We start from the raw sequence: 20425 nt of genomic DNA, 5'->3' as shown, positions 1-20425 counted from the left end.
CTGACCTCAGAACATCCTCGAGAAGGAAGGTGAACAGCCAGAAGTAGTTGTGCACATGGGCACAAACGATGTTGGAAGAGGAAGGAGGTTCTGCAACGCGAGTTTAAAGAGTTAGGAAGACTGAAAAGCAGGACTAAATAGTGGGGAGGAGGGGTTGACAAATTGGGAATGACGAATTACTACGCTTTTTAAAATCTAACCTCTTGCACATGGGTGGCGCAGCGGTAGAGTTGCTGCCTTACAGCGAATGCAGCGCCGGAGACGCCGGTTCGATCCTGACTACAGGCACCGTCTGTACGGAGTTTGTACGTTCTCCCTGTGACCTGCGTGGGTTTTCTCCGAGATCTTCGGATTCCCCCACACTCCAAAGACGTGTAATTAGGTTAATTGACTGGGTAAATGTAAAAAATGTCCCTAGTGTGTGTAGGATAGTGTTAATGTGCGGGAATCGCTGGGCGGCGCGGAACTGGTGGGCCGAAGGGCCTGTTTCCGCGCTGTATCTCTAAATCTAAAAGAAAATCTACCATCACTCCAAGCTTAGCAACCATGCTTTCAACTGTTACCTTAAGATCTTGATTTCTCTTCAGAATCTTCTCTATTATTTGTCCTTCCCGAAGTTGCTTCTTTAAATTTATCTCTTTGATCACCTTTACCTGTGTTGCTCGTTGTCAATTTTCTGGTAATGCTCCAGTAAAGCACAGACATTTAACTACATTAAAAGGTGCCATGCACATGCGCACATGCACAGTTGTAGTTGTAATTGGACTCTCAGTCACAAAAACTATTTGACGATATTCAATAGTGTTTAAGACACAAAAGTAAAGCATCTCTCATTTAATCTGAAAGAACACAAGCTGGGTTGTTTAATACATTTCCTTTATTATGCAATAATGCACTTGCCCACATACTGATTTCAGAATCAAATACAACCCTGATGAAACTTGCTATTTTTCTAGGTTTACTAGTTACTTTGAATGTATAAATGATAACATATACAGGTTTCAATTACTCAAAAATATAATCTGCAAAAATGCAATACAACAGCGTAATTTTTATATGTTGCAATTCACATAATTTTTTTTGTTCCCCTCACAGCATAAACTACTCAAAAAGGAAAGGAAATTCCTGCACTTATTTACAAAGAAGCACCGATCCACAGTGCGTAATTATATATTCAGTTCAACTCCCACTTCTACGTGCACTAAAAATCTTGGGTAATATCCTCCATATTTCAGTGCTCACACATTTACCACAGTGATACATATAAATGTTGGAAGATTTTTTTTATTAAAGTGATGGATTAATATGGAACAAGTCTGTTAGGTGATGGAAAAGGTAGTTTATAGTGTGAAGGAAATTCAACATTTTACTTGTTTAAAACTCATTGTTCTGGTGACATTTTAAAAATTGAAGACCACACAGAGGGAAGCATTTAAACAGCACGTGGCTGTAACTTGAAATAAAAAGCATTCCTGGGAGTATGTATAGAAGATTAAAATGTTTCCTTGATACTTTTAGATTTGCATTGGTTCACCAATAAAAGTAGCAGCAAGTCAATGTGCTTTAACTACACTGGAACTTTAAAAACAAACGAACATTTTTGTAAAAATATGTGCAGACAAGTGCTTTGAAAGTTTTTCCATGCAAATCAAAACCTGAAGAAATTATTGCAGCACAATTATGTATGTATGACTGAGTCAATTAGATTTCCACACATGATAAAGCAAGAAGACCAAATTCCTTTACAGCCTGCTCTGTCGGTTGTTCATTCCATTGGCACATTTGTATGTATTTAAGAGATTAATTAGTAATTTGCAACCTTGACAAATGTAAGGTGTTAATGAAGGATTTCTTGATTTTGATAACATGAAAAAGTCAGATCAGAAGAAATTATTGTACATAAATAGTAAATGGGCCCTCACTTACTGCAATTTAAGATAATTTACTGATTGCTCAATCACAAAATCCAAGTACAACCTATATTAAGCCAAGATCAGGGTCAAGGTAGGTGGTGCTATGATCTATTGCAACACAAAAAACAGGTTTCAAACAAGCTTGGTTGGCTTATAATGTCAACAACTTGCAGACTTCTACCTGGTTACTGAAAGGGCCATATTTCTATTGCATGTGGAATGTAATTTTTTATTACCACAAACTGAATATCCTTAGTCGTTATTTTAAATCCACAATTTTTAAAAATAAATTACTTGTGCAAACTATGATTATATAATACTGAGCATAATTTGCAAGTTTCTGTTCTCAAGTTTAAGTAACTTGTCTTTCATTTTCCTTTCCTTGCACGCAAGCCAAGAAGCCTGCACAAGTCTCTAAATTTTGAGGATGTGGCAAATGACAGAGTTGTGAAAGTGACCTGCTACATGGTTCCAGTATTTTCTGCTTTTAATCAACATTGATTACTTTGATTATGCATTTTCATATTACAGGCCACATCAGCCTCCATAGATGGAACTAGGATTATTTTATGATGCATTTCACACTAAAACAGAGCTAAGCATTCATTCAGGCAGTTAGTTACTCCTGAACATTTGGCAACATGAGATTACAGGCAGCATGACAGATGAAAGACCTCCATAATTACAAACATAGACTTAACTCATAAGGGTTTCCTGTCTGTTTGCTTTTCTCTCTCTGCTGCATCTCTTCAGCAGGACTTCCTCTCCAACAAACCCTCTAATAAGATGATTCAGTGCAAAAAAAGTGAAGCAAGCTCACAAGAGTCCTCTTATTAACAATAACAAAGATGGTGACCATAATTTACATTAATGTGAGGCAACTGTATGATTCTTTATGAAAATAACCTTTTCTACATTTGAGAGCTGACAGCAACATAAAAACTGGTGCATTTCAATAGATCTCGTTCTCAACATGATGCCATCTCCTTGAATTACTCAAATACATTTGATCAAGAATATCATAGATTTTTTAAAAAGTCTTCCCTGCATTAGTAGATCAACTAAGATGTTATATAAACAATGAGTCCCTTTGCATTCCAGGGCTTTATACAAATTTGCACACATGTAAAAATCAGGCTATTGTCCAAATTGTGAAATAACTCAATAGTGTGGATTTTACCTTAAACTTTGGAGCTAGCTATCACCTCCCTTAAAAAGAACTAATTGGAAATGTTCTTTGCATTTTGTACACAGATGAAAATCCAGATAAGTCTTATTCTTTGTGCCAAAAGCCAAATGTACATCGTTTTTCTGACCCCTCTTATTTCCCCAATTCGAAAACAAAATGATAAAGCCCAACTCTGAGCGGGATAGAAAGAAAAACATTCTGGAATAGGGAATGAACAATCGGAACATTCAAACAACATTCACTAGCCACAATTATATTTAATTAACCCTTACATTGCACAGACTTCAGTGCCTGCAATTTTTAAGTCATATTAAAATTTAGGTGGAGAAACTGGCATGAAAAGGCAATTAAAATAGCAACAATGAAATATAGCTTTTCCTGATCTGTCAAAACATTATTAACTTTAAAGTGATCACATAAATTTGATCAAGTATTATTGAGTTACTATTATAAGTTCAGAGGAAGATATGTATATCAAAGTTCCCTTACTCAAGTAAGTTCTTATTTAGAAATTGTAAAGATTCTCTAGCTACAAATGGATAATGTTATGTTGGCACAAATTTGTAAAACATTCATAATTCAACTTACATTAACAAGCACCTCATCAGAAAGGATTTTCCATTGTAGATGCAAAACACCAAGTAGTGCAATATGGTGGGGAGGGGGACTTGGAGAAAATGTTTCATCCATGTATACTGACTAACTTGCCCGAGGTTGGTAGGTGTTCGTCCATAATTGTTTCTACTCTGCGATGTGTGGGGTGGGAGAAGAAAATGTTCCTAAGGTTATTCATTACCTGCCTATTAAAGTTGCTGACTGAAATGGTGATCCTAATACTTAGGGCAATGAAGAACAGGGTACCCATTGGTCTTCCTGAAATCCCTTAGGTTCATGGAATCAGAACCAAATCTAAATGGGTAGAAGAGTACGATAAAAATTGAGATTAAGTATATCCCTGGAGCTTTGTAAATCAATATAAACACTACACTGATATAGTACTTAATCCCATGTAATGCCTGTATTTTTTGTTTGTTCAGCCTTCCTATAATCATAACCTTTAATATTACACAGTTTGATACAAAATTAATGCTACACACTGTTTGTTTAGCCCGCTTTTGGTTAATCAATTCTTGCCATTCAACATTTCTGTAATTCAAGTGCCGAGCTGTCTTTATAAAAATGTATTTGGTTTGCAATGTATTCTCAAAAATCAAACTTATGGTAAAAGTTATTTGTAAATAGAGCTAGTTAACAGTGTAATGTTGCCACAAACATAATCTGGAGTTGGGAGAGGGAAGGGGAAGTACGATGATAGGAATCAAGTTAAATTTCATTAGTGATTCAACAGGTGATATCAATAGAAAATCACGTTCACCTGTCATGAGCACCTTCGGTGTAATCAACGGTGTACAAATAAGGGAATCCACTTTCAGAGAATCCTTGGCTAAATAGTTAAAATGTTAACCTTTTAAAATTTTATAAGTACAAGGACCTTGGAGGAAATGTACACATTAAGAAACTGATGTGACTTGGTTGTTGATGCTGATGTGGTGCTTTCAATAGATGTTCCAAGTAGCACAGGCATGACTGTATGCAGCAATTTGTTCAGTAGACAACCAAAGCTAACCCATCAGAACTTCCTGCTGATGGTAAATTCAATTTCAGATGCATTCAGAATAGGGCAGCTCTAATTAAACCATACCTGAGATCCATCCAGCAGAAGTTGGATGCTACACATTGCTTTTCTTCACCTAGCTTGCAATAATTTGATAATGTTCAATTTCTACTGTCTTAACTTTTAATATTGAGAAAGGTTAGTGATAACTTAATAAAAAAATGCTAATTTCATGATTTGAAGTTATCCAGAATAAACACCACACAGATATATGTATTATACTTTCTTTTCAAACATACTGTAAAATGAATACTCATTTTATGCACAGCAAAGCACAATGATATTCCCAGTAACAGTTGCCTGACATAAACAAAATCATGTATTACAATGCACCCAGTCATAAAAGGATGAAATCCTCCCAAGCTGATCAAAAGGAACAAGGAAGTAAACAACTGTCAATACAAACTTTAATTTTCAATGTTGTGCATTGAAATACTTATCTGCTAGTAGGTTAATAAACCAACCCAAGCAGCCTGACAGGATCTAAGAAATGTTTTTGAATGTGTCTGAATCCGATGATTCAATTTCAGGTTTCCATTTACTTGTTAATATTACTGGTAGCTTTCATGTTCTTGCGGTTAGAACAGTTGTTTCAATTTCGTTCAGCAGAGAAAAGGAACCGCACTGAACAGGTCAATAAATATAAACATCATTTCAAGCCTGCTCACTTAGATAATAATCATTCAATACAGATTGGATTGTTTTCCATTCAGCATTTCTCCATTAAAAAGTTAGAGATTAGGAAGCAGTAAGGTAATGCAAGTTCAATGAGATTTTTAAAATGATGATTAAGCCCCAAGTCTTGGGCTGTTTCATCTGCCTTCATCCAGATATTTGGTGCTTACTGTAATGTGTGTTGATATATCATTGCTGTCTCTACATGAACTGCAACTGAGATAACAGAACAATCAAGCGTTAGTACACACTTTTAAGGATGATAAGAAACACAAACAAAAACATATCTGTCAGCGTGGAAACAACTACATTTGAGGAAATGCAGATTGAGTGTTCAATTCAACAAATAGTTGCCATTGCATACTTGCCATTATAATTAATGGTATGAAAGTTCTGGTTCACTTAAGAAGTATCATATTGTCCATGAGAATAACTGGTTTCTTTGAAGTTCATGGAAAAAAATAAACTTTAAGTCTTTAAACCAGTTCTTTATAATGAGGGTTAGAGTCCATGCTCATCATTAAGCACCCACTTACACTAATACTATTTAATTCTGCTCACATTCTCATCAAGTACACTCAGATTCTACCACTCGCCTACAGACGAGGAGAAATTTGTAATGATCAATTAACCTGCTAATCTGCACATTTTTGGGATGTGGGAGAAAAATGGGAGCATCTGAAGAAAATTGGGGACAGGTTGAATATGCAAACTCAACACTGGAGGTCAAGATTACTAGCTCACTGGAGCAACAAGGCAGCAATTCTATTAGCTGCACCACTGTGCCATCCTGGGTGCTTCATAAGGTGGAAAACCTCACACGAAATGAATAGTATATGTGCAATGCGTACCTGAGCTCCATTAACTGGTGCAAATGGATTAGTTGCCCTCATTACAGTCTGAGGAAACATCACTGGCTGTTGTGCTACCACAGGCACTGTTCCCATTCCAGGTACCTGTGAGTCATACAATGAGGCGATAAAATTAATCAGTGAAAAAAATCTATGATTACGTGTATCTTATAAGTAGAATAATTACATTTCTAGAGTGTAGAAAATTCAATTTTCGATCCAGCTTTGATGAAGTCTTGATCAGTGCGGGTGTCAGGGGTTATGGGGAGAAGGCAAGAGAATGGGGTTAGGAGGGAGAGATAGATCAGCCATGATTGAATGTCAGAGTAGATGATGGGCCGAATGACCTAATTCTGCTCCTATCACTTATGACCTGATGAAATATAAGCAGTAATGTCTAACTCTATTCTGTTTGGAGATTTATGCCCAGGAAAAAAGTGCAAATAATTAATACAAATTCAACAAAGGCTTTCTCATTCAGTTTTAAGGACTACCTTAGCCAAAAAGACTAAGGCTCAGGATACCTGCCAGCTAACTACCTCCACATCCGAATCCAGCAGTGTGGTAGCAATAAGTTCCAGGAATGCCCAAACTACAGGTATTAGTTTCCCTGCAGTTTTCCAATTCATCATTCTAGGCGCTGCATGATGAATTATATCACTCGCTGGCCTCTGAAGCAGAAATCATTTTGGGGGAATATGCAGCGCCTTTGTTGGGAAGTTCATGTTTGAAGTTATGGGATAATTTAATCAAATATATGGGCAGCACAAGTAAATTCCCTCAGCACAGGCAGAAATATTAACCAAAAAAAATTGCTCACCATTCCATATACAGGCACTTGAGGTGTTGACACTGGGAAAGACATTGGCGGTGGCACCTGCGTGCAAATAAAAACATTAGTTCAATAATACTGTATTGGAGATCTATCATTGCAATCAATTATAGGAAAAGAGAAGATAAGCTGCAAGATCTCATCTGTGCCTCAGCATGAGGCTCAATAAAGTGGCCAAATACAATATAGCTATTCTGTTATGTCTCCTTGTGTGGGAAGGAACTGAAGATGCTGGTTTAAACTGAAGATAGACACAAAAAGCTGGAGTAACTCAGTGGTCTAGCAGCATCTCTGGGGAAAAGGAATAGATGACATTTCGGGTCAAAACCCTTCTGTAACCTGAAACACCACCTATTCCTTTTCTCCAGAGATTACTCCAGCTTTTTGTATCAATCTTCTGCGATATCGCCTTTCCAGTTACATGGTGTAGATAGTGCTCCAGATTACTGTTAAAAAAAATCAAACAAAAAAGGGGCATGAATATGGCAAGCACTTAAAATCCTTTTTTTCTGCCGGCTTACAGACAGAGATTAAAAAGTGAGGCATCAACAAAGAATAATATGGCAGTGGTCTGGAGGCTGAGGGTCTACTTCAGGGCGGCTTTGAGTCGGTGAACTGGAACATGCTCCAGATCATTTCATCCCCTTGAATGAGTATACATCAGTAAGCACCAGTTTCATCAAGAAATGTACTGACGACAGCATGCCGACAAAGATAGTTAAGGTCTGTCCCAACCAGAAACTTTAGATGAACAGGAAGAATCATTCTCTTTTAAAGTCCAAATCCAAGGCTATCATAAAGGATGATCCCACAATATACAAGGAGGCCAAGTATTATTTCCGCAAGGCTATCGGGGACACCAAGCGAGGAATCAAAAACAAGTTAGAGGTTCAATTTAATCAAGTGGATGCTAGGGACTGAATAACTTCACAGGCTACAAATCAGAGTCAGGGTCGACTGGTTACCTCTATGGGATGTGCTTAATGCCTTTTAAATAGGTTTTGAGCAGACAAAGCTCCACCAAGACACTTCCCCCATCCCTTGCTGCCTCTGTCCCATAAAAAGGCAACACGGGGAGAAAAGATGAGGTACGAAGGTAAGCCAGCCAATAATATAAAGGAAAAATTCATTTAACTACAGTTCAGGCTTCAACACAATAATATTGAAAAAACTTGTCTCTAAACTTAAGAGGCATAGAGTCAGAGCCATACCATGTAGAAACAGGCCCTTCAACCCAACTTGCCTATGCCGACCAACATTCCCCATCTACACTAGTCCCACCTGCCTTTGCCCCATATCCTTCTTAACCTTTTCTATCCATGAACCTGTCCAAATGTTTTTTTAAAATGCTGTTATAGTACCTGTCTCAATACCTCTTCTGCCAGCTCATTCCATATACATAGTCATAGAGTCATATAGCGTGGAAACAGGCCCTTTGTCCCAACTTGCCCACACCGACCAACATGTCCCATCTATACTTGTCCCACCTGGCTGCGTTTGGCCCATATCCCTCCAAACCTGTCCAATCCATGTGCCTGTCTAATTGTTTCTTAAATGTTGCATTAGTCCCTGCCTCAACTACCTACCACTCTTGGCAAACATATGGTATTCATTGTAAAATATATATTTCATATAAGGTTTCATTTATAAAACAAATAAATTAAAATGTAAGCCATGGATTGTTTGGTGCTAATTATATTTCCAGTTCAAAGCACCTCTCAATTGCACCTCCAGCAAAGGCACGTGTATACAATCAATCAGGGAATTATGAAATTTAAAAAAAATGTTTACAAGCAATTCCACTTCCAAACAGGAAGAAACAGGTTCCACAGCAACATGTTTCAGCAAATTTATTTCTGTAACTCAAGAAACCCCCCCCCCCCCAATCAATTTATGTCTATGGTACTTGAATAGGTGTGAATTGCAAAGACCAGCATTACATCCAACCCACTCTGAACACTGTTTCAGCCCAAAGGTGATAACCTAATTTTTTGTAGGTTAACATTTTAGAGCAAGTTTGATGGGGAATTATTTTGCTTTCAGGAAAATGATGCAAATTAAGACTGTTGGTCATGCAAGATTTTGGTTATAGGTTGTAGCAGGACTCCTGCACCGTTTTGATTAAAGTAAATTAAATGAATGCTAATATTTAATTTAACAGAATCTACATTAAAGCAGGACGGCACGGTGGCACAGCGATAGAGTTGCTGCCTTACAGCACTTGCAGCGCTAGAGACTCGAGTTCGATCCCGACTCGTTTGTACGTTCTCCCCGCGACCGCATGGGTTTTCTCTAAGATCTTCGGTTTTATCCCACACTTCAAAGTTCACACTATACGGGTTTGTAGGTTAATTGGCTTGGTATAAGTGTAAAAATTGTCCCTGGTGTGGGTAGGATAGTGTTACTGTGCGGGGATCGTTGGGTGGTAAGGACCCGGTAGGACGAAGGGCACTATTTCCGCACTGTATCTCTAAACTAAACTAAACTGTTTTAAACATACCATTGGAGGAACATTCATTGGTGTTGCACTCCAGGAGGTTGATGCAGCGGACTTTGGTTGCCAATTCGATCCTCCCGTCAATTTCTTCTCCCCACTCTGGATCCACTGTTGATCCATTCTACACATAAAAAGATTTTTAAAATTCAATTTTTTTGTGGTGGAGAAAAACAAGATTAATATTTCATCTTAAGCACTTATTGACATCACTTAATATTCCTGTCGCAATCTGCAATTTTTAAAGGAATTTTCTTTGTCAATTGTTGGAGCTGCTTCAGGAATTGAAAGGCATTCCCATGCAAATGTGCAAAGGTCTAAACATTGAGGTATATTTGTGTTAACAAGTTGATGTTGGTTCAGGTAAACCAGCATTTTTATACATTTTCTGTTACTGTAGTCCTCTATGTGGTTATAGCAGTCAAAGCATCTCTTGATCTTGATCTCAAAGCATCTCTTGTAGACACAAAATGCTGGAGGAATTCAGCGGGACAGGCAGCATCTCTGGATAGAAGGAATGGGTGACGTTTCGGGTCGAGACCCCGGATTCCAACCTTGATTATTGGGATTAAGCAGTTTAAGCAAATTTATCAGAATAAATAGCCTTCTAGTTCAAGGCTGTTGTTGTAACACAAACCTATGTAAAATTTGCATGTGTATATTTGAAAAGCAACAGCATTCACATGGAAGGAGATAGGAGGGGGGAGAAGGGCAAGCAGAGACACAGGTTTCTACTATAATCATCCACATAAAGAGGTAAGATTATGGGTGCAAAAATAATCTTGCCACCATGAAGGCTAGCAAATTTAAATTCCTGTGTACAGCCACCTTTGACAAGGTCAGAGAACTAGGATTGATATCCACGGGAAGAACCCATCACAGTTGCTCCTGCTGATACTCTACAATTCCAACTGAGGTAAATTCCTTATTTAACATAACTAAATAATGCTGATAACCTAGTTGTGCACTATGCTAACTCATCAGCTGGTTAACTATAGTCCTCGAGGGGCCGCAGCAAACATACGAGCCAACTGTGTAACAAAGAACTGCCTCATACTACAGGCAATAGCATGGTGGCAATATATTGATGATTTCAACAAGCTGTGTTCTTTCGCACACTGCCTGTGAAGACGTATTGCCATCTATTGGCAAATAGCAAGGATTCAAACTTGTGGTAGTTACCTAAAACCAACTAGTATTCGCTCATCCTGTTGATAGCTTAGATAGAGAACAAAAGAGAAGATTTGTTTCCTTCAGATTGAGAAAGCGACACAATAATAACTGGCGATGGAGACTTGGAAACTAATCGTGTAGGAAGGAACTGCAAATGCTGTTTTAAATCGAAAATAGACACAAAAAGCTGGAATAACTCAGTAGGCCAGACAGCATCTCTGGAGAGAAGGAAATCTAATATTGAACAAAAATCTGGATTACTCACAGTGTTTGCTTATATTTATTCCTAATGAGTAGGATGATCCAAGTGGAAATAAAAGCAGGAACCTGGGAAGTTAGGTGCTCTGATTAGCTACGTAACTAGCCAGTTAAATTCTACAAGCAATCCAAAATAGATTTGGATACTTGCAAACATTTGTTTAAGCGACATACTTATAACTCCTAAGTCAAATAGGATACTTTTTTAGGTGTTAAATTTAAATGCTGGAATCTTTGACATGGATGTTAATTTATCCATACTTAAAATTGGAGAAACAAATATAGCCAAGGGTTTCCATGCAGATTTGACTCTAAATTCAATCAGTAGTTTCACAGTGCTAATTATTTTGCATTCAATCATTCTCCAAGTGGTTCATTAACATGAGACTTGGAAAGGGGAAATATATGCAATGTACAAAATTGTGTATTTGAGGAACAAGATTCATACATTTCCCACCAATTAAGGGTGCAGACTGACCATAATGGAGACCTACAGTATGGGCGATAGGGGAGACAATTCCATGATGGCGAGAGTGTAAATGGTGCTAGGAATTGCCAAGTATCATGAGAGTCAACAACATGCCACAAAATATTATATAGAAGTTCCAGTACATGCTTTCCTTTTGATTTTGGTTACAAGCAAGGAATTTGTTGAAAGTGAGTTGATTTGTTCCTCCGCGCACTTTCTTCTTCACGGTTGATTTTAGTTCAGTTTTTAGTGAGGGCAAACAAGAATCCAAATAAAGATTTGATCAGTGTCCCGCTGATTCCTCCAGCATTTTGTGACCATCTTCGATTTAAACCAGCATCTGCAGTTATTTCCAAAAGATTTGATATCTTCCCCACAATGGGAATTCAGATTCCTGAAGCAGTAAAATTATTTAATATTAAAGTCCTTACTTTTTCATTGGGGTTCCTCCAAAATTCAAATCTATGAAAAGAAGGAAAAGTAAAAGGAGTTTCAATACAGTAGTCAATTATGGTCTTGAACAGTACCATAAAACAGAGGCAGTGAAAATATGGAGATATATTAGGCAGTTTTATTTTTATTTCAAAAATACAAAGAAAACAAGCTTGACTTTTTTTTATAGGGCTATACCATAGAACAGTTAATCAGATCAAGGATCAACATGACTTCCATTTCTTCTGAAATTGTATAGTTATGTTCAAGACAGCAGTGTTACCTAAAATTAACAGCATAGTTCCAAGGTTCTCTAAGAAATGTGAAACTGAGTCTTGATCTACATGTTGAGGTTAACTCAAAACATTCCCTAGCACAATCAAGCTGCTGTTGTTTGGTTCTCCAATTAATAACTTTTTTCTCTTAAATTATTTTGCTTTCTCTCACTGAGCCATGTTTTTAAATACTGCCTGACCTGATGCTGTCTGACCTGCTGAGTTACTTTGGCACTTTGTGTTTTAAAAAAAATAACATTTAAATATCATTTTCTTCCATAATTCATGGGCTTTTACTTTCCTTCCATGTCTGGTTCTTGGTCCTCCAAAATATTCCAAATGGAATTTAAACTGGAGGTGGCGGAGTATGGACTTAAGCAAGAAGGGCTTCTTGGAGAAGAGCTGCCTTAAATTCTGCTTTAAATTAAGGTCTGTAGCTAGCACAGGCCTTACATTTTTTAGAAATAATATCATATTAGAAATTTTTCTGTAAGGAGGTATTTTTCACAATACCTCCTTACAGATTAATTTCCTGAAAGTACATATTTTTCACAATAATACCTCTTCTCACAGATTAATTACCTGAAAGTACATTGTGTACTGTTCCGTCTGGTGTTAAAATCTTGTAACTGTAAAATCTAAAATCTTTTAAAACTGTGTAATTTCTTGTTCAGTTTAATTGCTTCTTTCTCTCTCCTTTTTCTGTACCTAATGTAACAGTGAATTCAGCTCCTCCTCCATTCTCAGTGCATGAGCTATTAATTTCACCATCCTTTGGTTTAAAGAATCAGCCCAGCCAGTCTGGCCCTACCCTATTAGTCATTCCCATTGTCCTATTGAGCAACTCTCATGACCCCCCCCCCCACCACCACCACACATTTCTGCAACTTAAAACAAGATAGTTTTCTCGTTTTGATAACGAATTTTTGACCTGAAAAATTAACTGTCTCTATTCACAGTTGCTGCCTGACCTGCTGAGCATTCCTAGGTTTTTGTGTTTTATGAGTACAGGCAAGGAGATGGGGGACTTAGTGACATGGTGTCTGGACAATAACCTCTCCCTCAATGTCAGTAAGATGAAGGAGATAGTTATTAACTACAGGCAGCCTGGTGGAGTACATGCCTCAATCGACATCAATGGTGCCAAAGTGGAAATGGTTGAGAGTTTCAAGTTCCTTGGTATAAATTTGACCAAAAATCTATTGTCGACCAACCACATTGATGCAACATGTGCATCAATGCTTCTACTTCTTCTGGAAACAAGAAATTTGCATGCCTGCAATGACTCTTACAAATGTCTACAGATGCACCATAAAAAGCAAAAGGTAGGGTTGCATCACTGCTTGGATTGGGAACCGCTCTGCCCAAGAACGCAAGAAATTACAGAGTTGCGGACGTAGCCAAGACCATCATCCAGACTAGACTTCCCACCATCGACTTCATCTACACTTCATACTGCCTCAGAAAGGCAAGAAACATAATCAAAGAGTTGTCCCAACCCAGTCATTCCTTCTTCTTCCTGCTCCCATCTGACAGAAGGTACAGAAGCTTGAAAGCATGCACTACCAGACTCCCCTCCGTTATCAGGATTCCGGACATTGGACATTGTCTATTAAGGCATTATAATACTGAGAACTATATTCTGCACCATGTATCTTCCCCTTTGCTCTATCTATTGTACATGTTAAACTGATTGTATCTACATATGGTACAGCTGATCCGTTTGAACAGCATGATTTTCATTGATTTCCTTGGTATACGTGACAATAAAGCTAAACCTATTAGTATAGGAAAATAATTTCAAATGGTCATTTCTTTAATCTTAGCTGACTCTGTTAACATAACAAAGGCTATCGGGTATCTTGTTTTTATATACATACTGCCCACAAGGTTTGCAAGGGATGAATCCAAGTCAGTTGCTAATAGCTTGTTATTCTGCTGGTTCACTGCTGGAGTTGTCTGATTTTTGGCGAGGAGAGTTGGCATCAACATTTCACCTGGTTGACCAAACCCTGTCAGAACATAACAGAATCACAAGATTAAAGCAAATATCACTTGTAAAATCCTTCAAAGTTTTGTTTATCTATTCTGTCCTGAGTCATTGAGGAATTGTGTGATGCGTACAAATTCTTTGTTTTACAAAAATCTAAAATTCTTAAACTACTTTTCTATCTATTCCCGAAAAATTACGGTATTGTTAGAGCGAAGCTAAACTGATTAAAATATGAATGTATTTAACATTTAGTGAACTTGTTAGCAATTTTGGATTGAAAAGTAAGATTAAAAGCCATCATCGTTTTGTCTTTAACTAGAACATTATTTAATACACTTTGACCAGCTTTTTGACTATCTCTTTTATATCTCTTTGTGGCTTTATATAAAGGTTTTGTGAAGTTCCTTAGGGATGTTTTGCGATATTATAAATGTTTATATAAATACAGGTTACCACTGAGACAGGCAGGATTGAAGCACATACTAAGTTCACAATCTCTGAGGTCTCATGTGTTAATTAAACTAAATTTGATCTCTCATGACCAGATTTTAGTCAGCCATGCAATGAAAACCCAACTTACCATTCATTTAGCACGAAGACATCAGGTCAAAATGGAAGCATGTAAAGAGAGTGAATAAGAAAGCTGAATCAATGTCAAAACTCCATGTAATAAATGTGGCATATATAAACAGACAAAAACATTAAAAAATCTAGTTTTCACATTCTGAAAGAATTCTTTTAACATTGTCTCAGTATGGTCCACTTAAATTGACTTTATACAAATAGTGAAGGTAGAAATATTTCTACAAACACAATGGCAATCAATACTAAGTCAATTCTTAATTAGAAACCCCAAGGTTGATTTATTTCTAATAAACACAAGGCCGTAAGACATAGGGGCAGAATTAGACCATTCATATATTTTTTCTTCTCAACCCCGATCTCCTGCCTTCTTACCCATACTAATCAAGAACTTGTCAATCTCCGCCATAAAAATACCCAATCCGAGTTGGCCTCCACAGCAGTCTGGGGCAATGAATTCAACAGATTCGCCACCATCTGGCTCAATAAATTCCTCCTCATTTCCATTCTAAAGGTACATCCTTTTATTCTGACCGTGTGCCCTTTGGTCCCAGCCTCTCCCACAACTGGAAACCAGAAGATATTCCATTAAGTTACATATTTTGAGCAGAGAGCAGCTTTGGTTGCACCGAATGGTGCCTCAGGCTTTGGGACCACCAAGCCTATTCATGCTCTTATGTTCCTATTATGTTATCTGTTGGTACAACACAACTACATACTTCACATAAATCTGAAAGGAATTAAACAAAGCCAGAAAATGCTCAAACTAAATTGCTTCAAGGTGCAGCAGATAATGGTCTTGTGCCTCTCTACTACTGAAATGGCATAATGGAAAACTACCAAAAATCCCCATGTAGTTTACCATCAAAAAAAGAGAATTGGATGTTTTACAGGTCAAATATCTAGTGCTAAATCTCTTTGTGATTATCAGGATAATTTCCCTGACCAAAGGATGAGAACCAACGAGAAACACTGAGGATCTTGCTTGGGGGAAAAAGTCAAACTGCACTGTTTTGTAAAAGTGGCGTTGCTAGAGTATATAACAACATTATTACTGCAAATGCTGCTACAATTTGTGAAATACTAGAAAGATTTAGTATAAGTAAAGCAATTTAGGACTGGGCATTACCGCTTGCATTCTGGGCATCAGTGGCACCCAACTTAGCTCCAAACACTGAGTCAAAGTCCACATTCATTGCTGTTGGAGCAATCATCTGAGGGACAGGTTGAGGAGCAAATCCTAGGGGGAAAATGTTTGATACAAAGAATCATTATTAAGAAAACATAAACCAAACAGGGAAAAATCGTGACTTATTTCATCCATCAGATGTTCCAAAGTGGTTTTCAAAAATTGCTTACTTTTGAAATGATGCAGCTATTGTGTATACTCATGATTCCACAATACAACAATTAAGATAATAATCTTGTTTGAAAGGTGCTGATTGAGAAAAGAACATTTGTCAAGATTCTCTGGTCATATTCAACTAGATGTACAATTTTACACATGTAAAAGAATATACTTTTGGAACTGGCAGTAATATGAAACATTTCAATTCCAAAACCTTGTTCATTTACTATCTTGAGTTTCTGGCAGTAGAGCTGTTATACTTGCTGAATAATTTTCCCAAATGACCACATGAATATACTTCCTTTCTTTCGATGCCAGTTGTTTCCAAAAATAATGACATCCATTATTCCAAAAGAGGAGCAATTATGATCTTCAACTTCCCCCTCATGTTTATAGATCTACTGCCACTGTGGTTCATTACTACAGAAATACTCAACCATGGCCACACATCCAAGTTTGTCCAACCTCTATAACTAATACCCTCTAATCCAGGCAGCATTCTGGTAAACCTCTTCTGCACGCTTTCCAAAGCCTCCACATCCTTCCTCTGGTAGGGCAATCAAAACTGCACACAATACTCCCAATCCAGCAAAACCATTTTTTTACAAAGCTGCAATATGATTTCCTGACTCTTGTACTCAATACCATCAAGAAAGAATGCATGATTGAAAAAAGGGCAAAAAGCAAAGAATGCACATGCAATTTGTCTACAAATGATTGTAGTGCAAGTGAGTGGGGGAAAATAATGGAGTTAAATGGGATGATGAGCAGTTGTAAGCACAAGCAAGCTGTGATGCAGTATAAAAACATGAAAAGCATTTGAGATTAACTTGGTAACAAGCCAAGTGCAAACATGTATGCATTGGGAGACAGCAATGAGGAGACAGAGAGCAGATAAACGTACTTCTCCAAAGAAAGCAACTCACCAAGAAAAGGGTCATGGTTAGGAATAACTTCAGGAACAGGAGCTGGTCCTTTTGAGGTGAAAGAATCTGATGCAGAAAAGGAGAGTTCAGGTAAAGTAATTAGGAATAGGAGTAGACAATATGGCTCTGAGGCTGCTCCACTGTTCATTACGGCTAATCTCGGTTAGTTCCATTTTTCTGCCCTATTCAAATATCCTTTAGTGTCTAAAAATCTATTGATCTCAATGACAGTCCTTAGGGTGAAAGCTCCAAGTTCACCACTCTACATCAAAAAGCTTTTTTTAATCTCAATTCTAAATGGTCTATCCTACAAGTCTGGGTCCAGACCCCTCAGCCAGGAAAACATCTTCCCCATAACCACTCAGTCAAACCCTAAAATAAATTCGTAAGTTTTAATGAACCCACCCTCATTCTTCTAAATTCTACAGAATACAAGCTTTGTCTGTTCAATCTTTGCTAAACCCACCATCCAGCAACCAGTCTGCAGAATCTTTACTGCACTCCCAAAATGGCCTCACGTGTGTACATATAACTGAAGTAAAATACGCTGACTTGTGTTTTCAATTCTTTGCGTAATAAAGGCCAACATACCATTTACCTTTCTAAATTACTGTGTCACAACTGCATATTAACTTTCAAAAACTTATGAATGACCAATCTAATGTGAATTTTACAAATAAGCTCTTCCTCTGATTGTGCACCAAAGTGGATGATCTCGTATCTTTCCACATTATATTCCATCTTTTATTTTCTAACCCATTCTCTTAGCTTAATGGTATTCCCTTGCAGCTGCTTTGCCTTCTTGCAATCCAACTCAGTACATCATTAGCGAACTTGGAAATGTGACATTTAGCTTCCTCAGTCAAACTGAGCAATGTTCCTCCCGAAACACGACAAGTTAAAATCCATAAACTTTCAGGAAGTTAAAAAAATATATATCCTTGATTTTTAAAAGTAATTAAGATTCTGTTTTAATTATAGACCATTAATTTTTTCCTTGAGAAAAGGTTGAAAGATTTCAATACAATTGTACTGCGAATTCTGCCAATTAAAACAAAAAAAGGATAAGATGGTCTGAAAATCAGCAGATATAATTTTCAGGATGATATGGAAATGGGATTAGAGTACGCCCACTTGCATAGTGAAGGTGGCCAAATGCCCACTTCCTTTGCTTCAATTTCTATCATTTTTTGTATTGAGTCATCACTACACTAATTATTATACACATTAGATACCTGAATCAAACATATCTGCCTCAGGAAAATGTTCAATTTTTGTAGACGTAGCAGGACTTGGTTCAGCAAAGGAGTTAAATACATCTGGAAGAGAATTACAGACATTATGGACAATAAGCTTTTGGCACTTCATTAAATGGGTGAACTGAAAAATGACTAAACACTAAGTATTCCATTGGCTATGAAAGACAATTTGAAAGGGATGTAAAAAAATTAAATGCACTGGAGTAAGAATGAGGAAAATAAATACTACAATAATAATCCCTTTTGTTTGACACAAACTAATAGCCCCCACAAAGAGCTTTAGACTCAAACCCAATTTATGCAGACCTGAAAAAAATAGCATCAGAACCGTCAGTCAAAATAATGACGCTATTACACTTTCTAGAAAATGCATCTGCAATAAACCTTTTAGTTTGTTTATGATGCAGAACAGGGTGATTTATTTTCTGCAGTTCAGTATCTTGCATTATTCAGCGATATTTCTTTAAACTTGCATTTTAATCAGCACATCATTAAAAAGCATTGCATACTACCATCAGGCTTCCAGTTTGCAAATGCTCAGTTCCAAGCTAATCGTTAGTATTGTTTAAATGAGTGTAAATGAATACATATTTATACCACCAGGGGGCACCGCACGACGGCTGCCTCGCCTACAGTCTATCTGTACCTTTCGAACCCTTTTTTTATTTTTGGTAAGTTTTAGAAGTGTGTGTAAATGTTCTTTGATTTGTTTTATGTGGGGGGGGGGGGGGGGGGGGGGGGAGGAGACCTTTTTTCATTCTCTTACTTTGCCGGAGATGCGATTTCTTTCCGGATCGCATCTCCGGTCTCTCTGCGGCCTAACATCGTGGAACTGGAAGCCTTGCCTGGGACTGAGAGTCAGGGGAAAGGGAAACAAGAGATGTAGATGGTAATGTGGAGAGATATAGAACAAATTAATGGAAGATATGCCAAAAAGGTAACGATGATAAAGGAAACATGCCATTGTCAGCTGTAGCCTCGGTGAAACGAGTGTAGACAATGAGATTCAACTTTGAAGCTGGTATGACTTGGGTGGGGGAGGGATGGAGAGAGGAGGAGATGCAAGGGTTACTTGAAATTTGAGAAATCAATATATTGATACCACTGGTAAGCTGCTGACCCGATGAGTTACTCTAGCTTTTTATGTCTATCTTCGGTTTAAACCAGCATCTGCAGTTCCTTCCTACACATGGGAGATGAATATCTTTGGCTCTTCAGAAGGGACCAGTAGAGATTCTGTGAGGAATCTGATATTGTACAGTATAATCTCTACAAGCTGTTAATAATAAACTATATAGGATATTCATCTTTAAAATCTTGACTGAAAATCAGTTATATGTTTAAATAAAACAAATTACCTCAAGTACCCTCTGCAGAAAGGTCACACACATATGACAGAAGTAAATTAACTAAGTCACAGCAAGAGGCACTTCCATCAACATTGCCATTCTCAACAATGGTTGATCCAGCAAATAAGTGCAGAAATCTAGGCTGCAATGTTTGTTCCAAGCTTCAAATGTCAGCAGCAGTCATGAAGAAATTCTATACCAAATCACACCTTGGCGTAAACTGACGAAACAATAAAAATCCCCTGTTGTCCCATCCATAAAGAGCGGGGAATTTGTGAAAGGAATGTGCTTTACAATGTCAACAAATGCATTATTTTTGTACTGAACATTAAAGTACTCAAATTCTTCATCAAAAGATCCTTCAGTGAACATGAGTGCGGCTACAATTTTCTCCAAACTCATCAAGTCTGACTGAATCCTATGCATTTACATCAATACGAATTCTGTCTTCAATGCTGCAGAATGATGGGGAATTGTTATCATGAATCTCTAAGTATGTCAGCTTCCTTTAAAATAGCTATCCAGTAAAATCATTTCATGTTTTCTATGATATCTTGGTCCATAGTTGCATTAAAGATGTAATGTTAGTTGGCAAGAAGATGGTAAATCATCCCCAAGAGGCAAGTTAGATTGGCGAGATTTGCAAATTAGCTGCTCAGCAAGAGAACATATTTGCTATGTTGTACTTTCTTGAAGAACAGCAGGCACAATTAAGCCAATAATGAAAAAGTC

At 37.4% G+C, this 20425-nt stretch overlaps 1 protein-coding gene across 3 annotated transcripts in view; it reads right to left on the bottom strand.

Moving 5' to 3' along the window:
* Positions 1-859: 859 nt before the first annotated feature.
* LOC144600657 (phosphatidylinositol-binding clathrin assembly protein-like) overlaps positions 860-20425 on the bottom strand; it is an 83594-nt gene continuing 64028 nt past the window's right edge. For 2 of the 3 annotated variants that reach the window (XM_078412505.1, XM_078412506.1), the window contains 9 exons: positions 18321-18404; positions 17086-17151; positions 15941-16051; positions 14117-14233; positions 11961-11991; positions 9636-9753; positions 7124-7180; positions 6304-6408; positions 860-5668 (listed from right to left, as the gene is read on the bottom strand). In XM_078412505.1, the coding sequence (XP_078268631.1) occupies positions 5654-5668; positions 6304-6408; positions 7124-7180; positions 9636-9753; positions 11961-11991; positions 14117-14233; positions 15941-16051; positions 17086-17151; positions 18321-18404 (704 nt within the window). In that variant the 3' untranslated portion in view covers positions 860-5653. The remainder of the gene's footprint in view (positions 5669-6303; positions 6409-7123; positions 7181-9635; positions 9754-11960; positions 11992-14116; positions 14234-15940; positions 16052-17085; positions 17152-18320; positions 18405-20425) is intronic. The other variant, XM_078412508.1, reaches the window with a different exon arrangement.

Source organism: Rhinoraja longicauda, chromosome 15 (assembly GCF_053455715.1).
Source record: "Rhinoraja longicauda isolate Sanriku21f chromosome 15, sRhiLon1.1, whole genome shotgun sequence".
Lineage (NCBI taxonomy): Eukaryota > Metazoa > Chordata > Chondrichthyes > Rajiformes > Arhynchobatidae > Rhinoraja > Rhinoraja longicauda.
Note: the sequence above shows the minus strand (reverse complement) of the source record. Positions and strands in the feature narration are given on the sequence as shown.